The 6085-nt window shown below is 37.0% G+C and overlaps 1 protein-coding gene across 2 annotated transcripts; it reads right to left on the bottom strand.

Moving 5' to 3' along the window:
* Positions 1 to 708: 708 nt before the first annotated feature.
* hagh (hydroxyacylglutathione hydrolase) lies at positions 709 to 5173 on the bottom strand. 2 transcript variants are annotated; one of them, XM_077532850.1, is made up of 9 exons: positions 5018 to 5173; positions 4484 to 4668; positions 3928 to 3992; positions 3008 to 3125; positions 2828 to 2936; positions 2585 to 2688; positions 2003 to 2104; positions 1837 to 1916; positions 709 to 1751 (listed from the first exon to the last, which is right to left on the bottom strand). In XM_077532850.1, the coding sequence occupies exons 1-9, from the start codon at positions 5082 to 5084 to the stop codon at positions 1652 to 1654; spliced, it is 930 nt and encodes a 309-aa protein (XP_077388976.1). In that variant the 5' UTR covers positions 5085 to 5173; the 3' UTR covers positions 709 to 1651. The 2 variants fall into 2 exon arrangements, with proteins under 2 accessions (XP_077388976.1, XP_077388984.1); XM_077532858.1 differs by lacking the exon at positions 5018 to 5173 and adding an exon at positions 4752 to 4929.
* Between the last annotated feature and the right edge of the window lie 912 nt (positions 5174 to 6085).

Here is a 6085-nt window from a genome sequence, read left to right as displayed (position 1 = left end):
TCACCAACTTAATTCAAAATATTTCTAATAACGATTACAATGAGCACATCACACCAGAATTTTGCACCCGGAGGAGCCTGATGGAAGACAATCCAAGTGAATCGGTCGTACTAAGCAATGCCAAGGATATGGTGCCCACTTAGACATTGCAAAGGCGGTAATTTATCTAAACCTACATCTTCCAACTTCTGAGCTAGAAATATTTTGTGTGGTCGCCTGCTTCAAATTTGCAACTCTAGATGAAAAAAGGCTGACCAGAAGATGTTTCTGGTATGGGCAATATATGTGCAACAAACGAGCTTCGACCATCACTGCCTTTGACGGACGACATAAACCAGCTGAGTCATACAGTTTGATGTATTTCAACATGTGGATGTTTGGTATCATGTTGACCATTTAAAAAGTTCAATGTGTTGACCTTCATTGTTTTGACAAAAGGAGATTTTTATTTTTTTTTTCCCCCCGAGAGGAAACAATTCTTCACGTTATCTGTGAAAGGAAAAATATTTTCTATTGTTTCTGTGGAAGTTTATGATGGGGGGAAATTGGGATCATAAACAAATCCCAGTAGCGGGGTAAATTGAATGATGCATTTGCTTTTACTACGCAAATGTGTGGAAATAAGATATCAGCGTCAGATAACTTCCTAAAATGTTACCCCAAGATATCACTTGTTTATCATCAGTCAACGTTTACCTGGTGAGGACCTTCATGGTACGGCATTTTTTATTATTTTTTTTTTACATCATCCAAAAAGATGTTAGGATAGATAGGCTAACAAATGCAAGTTACAACACTAAAAATAGTTATCACAGTAATGTGACCCAAATAAATAACAAAAAATAATGTGCATAAAAGCACCTAACTGATTACCTGCTGTTGTTTTTGACATTTCCATCATAGTGATGACCCAACAACCAGTACAAGACATTTTAATCGAGCCAGAATGTAGAGTTAGCATATTCCCAAAGCAGCTGAATGCGTTCCCTGCTAAATTAACACGTAACTATACATTAGCTCAGCAGATCAAGATTTTCTGTAAACATTCACTCGCGTTACGATAAAAGATTAAACAGTGAACAATTCGCATCATATCCTCTTGCTACAAACTAAGATTCTGGTATGGTCTTATTGCTTCGTGGAGATAATTACAAATTTACAATAGATGTACTTGTATTTGCATGCATAATTTATGTACTCATTCACAAATAGGGGTTAACAGCATCTGACATTTAATGTCAACAACCAAAGTAAGGACTAGAGAATGCATTGTTCAGAGTAACCAGATGAACAACTCCACATAGATTATTGAATTAAATTATAAGCGATAACATCCCATCTTGGAAATAAAGCATAGTTTTTAAACATCTGAATTTGTTTTAGAACATAAATATTTACAAAACACACCTAAAAAGACCCTAAAACTATTGTACTCATTCAAAGCAGTTGTTCACTAGTTGCATATTCCTGAAAACAATCCCAAAACACAACTTGACTGCTTATTTTATAGCCTAACTGCTGCTCAGATAATTATTATGCAAAGTATGCGCATTGAAAAACCGCATCGTGTCGTTTCATGTGATTTGCAGACAGTTTGTGTAGTATGGATATATTGCAGTGTTAGAAGTGGTTTGAAGTCCAGCGGGCATCATCACTCCTTCGGCACTCGGAAGGTGTCCTTCTCTTTACGGAGACTCCTCATGGTTTCAATCGGATCCGTCTCCTTAACGTGATCTTGTACCGACTTCTCTCTGTATTGAGTAGAAGAACTACTGAGTGCATTTTCAACCAAACTATTTGTTGTGTCTGAAACTATCAAAGACTTGGTGGACATACTTGACTCTCAGAAATGGGTTAAAGGTGAATTCATCTGCCAAAGTAGATGGGATTGTAGGTTCGCCATTGCTGCATTGCTCCTGAAGAAACAAACATTTTTCATCACAGACTCCTTGACCATGTGATAGATACGACGACCGCTTGGACGTGACAGATGGATGAATACCTTTGCCCATGCTAGCTTCGTCTGAATGACTTCATTGTCTGGCTCAACGTGGCGTGCAAACTTCAGATTGCTGACAGTGTACTCATGACCACAGTAGACACGCTGAAATTAAAAGGGAAAAAAAAAATCTTTGTATGTTCTGTATGTATTGCTGATACGTGTGTGACATAGCAGTTGAAGGTTTATAATTATTGTCCCATTTGGGAAATTGCATTCTATGATAGCATTACATTTGCTGACCTGAATTATAGTTTGGATGAACATTTTGGTGTTTAAGCATACAGTACATTCTTTAATTCTCTTTTTATTTGGTGTGTTGTAAATTTGTGTGTAAATTTTACATTACACTTGAACTGTGAGAGATAAACAGCTTGAACAAGCACTCTTGGCTTCTTATTTGGAGAATTGAGCGAGCAAGAGACTGAGACCAAGCACTAATAAAAAATCTAAAAACGTGTCATTATTTTTTTATTTTTTGTTGAAATTAATTATTTTTTGTTCTCTCTTTGTATTTACACCTTTAGACCTCTGCTAGTACGAGTTAGCGACTAGGCTATATGGAACGCAATGTTTGATAGGCACCGTTTCAGCAGGCAGGCGTCCCAGAATTTCAATCAAGGCTCTGTACATCTGCTCCGCAGTGCCCTCAAAGAATTTCCCGCAGCCAGCAACAAATAGTGTGTCCCCTGCACACAAAAAAAACAAAACAAAACAAAAGACACCCTTGTGGCACTAACATCTCACATGGTAAGCTGCTGACTTTTTCAAGGAACTTCAAAGGGATTGTTCAAGTAAGACGAAAAATGAAGTAACAGTATGTCATACCTGTGAAAACTGCAGGAGGCTCAGAGCTATCATCTTTGGTGACGTAGTAGCAGATGTGGCCAGTTGTGTGGCACGGTGTGAACAGACATTTGACGTTAAGCGAGCCAACCTGGGAAAAAAAGGATGATGTCAGCGATACCGATATTGTCAGTTGTTAAGGTTGCACGTTGACAAGCTTACTTTTAAACTGTTGGAGTGAGAGACTTTCTTTGTTATGGCATCGACACGATCGTCTCCTCCGTAGACTTTCAGGCCGGGCATGAGCTTCAACATCTTCTCATTCCCACCAGCATGATCCCTGTGAGCAGTTGTTCTAAATACCACCTTAAAAAACAATTCTCGAAATACAACCATCATGAACAACAATAAAATATAGCAGATGATAGTGAGAAGTAGGGCTGGGAATCTTTGACTGTATCACGATTCGATTCGATTCAGAATCGATTTTCGATTCAAACGATTTTTGATTAAAAATTATTTGATTGACAAATGATTTCTGCTTCAATTTACAGATATGCACAACATGGTCATGATCTACTCCAGTCTGCTTTGCAAGACAAAATGACAAAAATAGAGACATTGAAGTGTCTTTTTTTTGTTGTTTAGATTAGATTACATTAGATTAGATTAGCCTTTATTGACATTATACAAGTACAATGAAATGAAAGCTCTGCCATAAGTGCACACATAATAGACAAAAATATATGCAATGAAATAAATAGATTAAAAATTAAATAAAACCAATACTGTATAAAACCACTGTACCCAATATACATATTGCAATGTACAAATGTTTAAACATTTATTAATTTTGTATTGTAAGTGCCCTTTTCCACAAAAACAGCATGTGGGCTACAACTGCCTTTTCCCCTTCCTTTTCATTTCTAATTTAAATAAAATCGCTTTTTCTATATTAAATATCGATTCGCTTCGATTAATAAATGAGAATCTCGATTCTTTTATGAATCGATTTTTTGGCACATCCCTAGTGATAAGTGTTCATCAAAATCTAGGCAGAAAGCAGTATTATTGTACTGTTAATAATACTTTAAATATTAGTAGTGATGGTTTCCCCTCAGTGCTTTTGATATGCAGCTTACCAGTGGTGATGGGTGGTCAGAACTGTTGTGAGCTTGACACCATGTTTTCTGACTGCCTCCACAACCTGCAATTAAAAACGGCAATCATCCATTTTCTACAGCAAGTATCATGTTGCGCATTCTATGGAGACTGGCCTGGACGGGCATAGAATTATTCACACCTCTGGACAATTTACAGTCTTCAGGTAACCAAAATGATTTGGGGATGTGAGAGGAAGCTAGAGTCCATGGACTGTGAGACAAAATTTTACCCTGCTTCTTCTGATATAAGATAATATAATTAGAAATTATTGGGGGGGAAATGCTTAATAACTTCATGCAACCAGCCTAACTTACTACATGGCAACACATAGAGGCTGAAATCTGATTGGACAAAAAAATAAATACATAAAAAAATAAAAATCTACACACAGATATTAGAAACAGTGAAGCCAAGAGAAATTATAGTGGTAGCTGGATCGACCAATAAAGGAACAAAAAAAAAAAAATGAAGAAAACAAAGTGGTCTAATATTGTTTCAAGGTTTGAAGTAACTCAACTCCAAAGGATGACAGACCTTTACAGGTTCCACCGGGTCTACTATTGCTGCTTCTTTGGTGTCCGTGTCGATGAGCAGGTACATATAGTTGTCACTGAGTGCCGGCAGAAGTTCAATCCTCATGTTGGCTTGATCCACCACTAATGTTTTCCTCACGGTGCTGTGCAGGAGAGCCGCTGTTTGGGCCTTGACTTCCACAGGCGCTAATCGAGACAACACATAAGTCAATTATTGACAAACCAAGTTAACCTGAAGTAACGTGTCTAACGTGTGACGCACGCTGCACCTATTTGACACCTCATCTTCAACCATAACAATTTTAATGATAGATAGATAGATAGATAGATAGATAGATAGATAGATATGTAAGGTTACAAAAAAGACAGTCCAACGTTTGCTGCCACGAGCCCAGCTGTGTTCTTGTTTTGTAACAACACGTCTACTCCACATGTCATAAAGCGAAAAAATGTGTCGTGGCGTAACAACAATTTAAGACGATAGGCCTCACAAGTCTGTCGGACGCGAGATGCGACAGATAACGTGTATTCCTACCGAGTCTTAAGGCTGTTGCAGCACCTAGTAGAGTGCAGGCACTCCCTACGAGTGCTTTGAGTAGCATTACAAATACGAAAGCTTATCAGTTTAGTGAACTAGAAAAGTTTGGTTGTGGTTCAGTTCCGCCTTCGTCATTACTAATTCCCCAGGCTCTACCAATCAAATTCGGGGGAGTGGATGGGGACGTTAAACGTTGTTGTTAATTTAAACAGCAAACCTCAACATTCGTGTTGTCTTCGTTTATTACTTTATCTAATGCTTTTTTAAAATGAAGTTAGTTTGTAGTATGACATTAACTCACTGTCCTAGTTTAGGATGCGCAGGGCAGCGTCGGTCAAAATTAACATGATCTGGATGCAAACTGTTTGTGGGGGGGGACACGTTTCTAAGGTCAACACTGAACAGCTCCTAATCGTGTGCAGTAGTGATTAGAAACATCACAACGGAAAACGAGAAGTACAATTCAAAACATAAATAATAATTTGAGACGTCTTTATTCTTCACATATTGCTTAATTATTAACATAATCCATAATAAGTCCTTCAAGAGTTTTACAAGGAAGCAAAATGCAATTCAGGTTAAACAAATTAAAGGAAGACGAGAAACGTTATGTTGGTAGAGCCTCCCTTGTCACCCTTAACCTCATAGACATAGGCTCTACCAATCAAATTCGGGGGAGTGTATGGGTGTGTGTGTGGTGGGGGGGGGGCTTCTGTTATAATTTCTATAAAAGCATTTAAATTTGAGTATCGTAGTCATCTTAAAGTTCTATCAATAAAATTCAATAAAGAATGGATGTAACCCATTTTATTATTATTATTATTATTATTATTATTATTATTATTATTATTATTATTATAAAGGCAATAAAACACAACAATGCATTAAAGACTATTTTATTTTGGTTTGAAATATTAAGCATGTAACATATTGACTTTTGATAGTGAAGCTAACCTTTCAGACTTGTTAAATGCGTTTGTTTTCATTTAAGTATCACACTGCCAAAAAACAGACATAAAAAACTTAATGAAACAATCAAAACACTTTACAACATTTGAAATACTC

The sequence above is a fragment of the Festucalex cinctus genome, chromosome 1, assembly GCF_051991245.1.
Source record: "Festucalex cinctus isolate MCC-2025b chromosome 1, RoL_Fcin_1.0, whole genome shotgun sequence".
Taxonomy (NCBI): Eukaryota; Metazoa; Chordata; class Actinopteri; order Syngnathiformes; family Syngnathidae; genus Festucalex; species Festucalex cinctus.
The sequence above is the reverse complement of the archived record's forward strand: the minus strand, read 5'-3'. Positions and strand labels throughout refer to the sequence as shown.

Bases quoted from the DNA above. Each gene is read 5' to 3' on its own strand.
- hagh (XM_077532850.1), bottom strand. From the start codon at position 5,084: ATGCTACTCAAAGCACTCGTAGGGAGTGCCTGCACTCTACTAGGTGCT. The intron at 2,689-2,827 runs GTATGACATACT...TTTTGTGTGCAG, and splicing joins GCCTCCTGCAGTTTTCACAG to GGGACACACTATTTGTTGCT. The intron at 1,752-1,836 runs GTATGTCCACCA...TACTCAATACAG, and splicing joins AACCCATTTCTGAGAGTCAA to AGAGAAGTCGGTACAAGATC.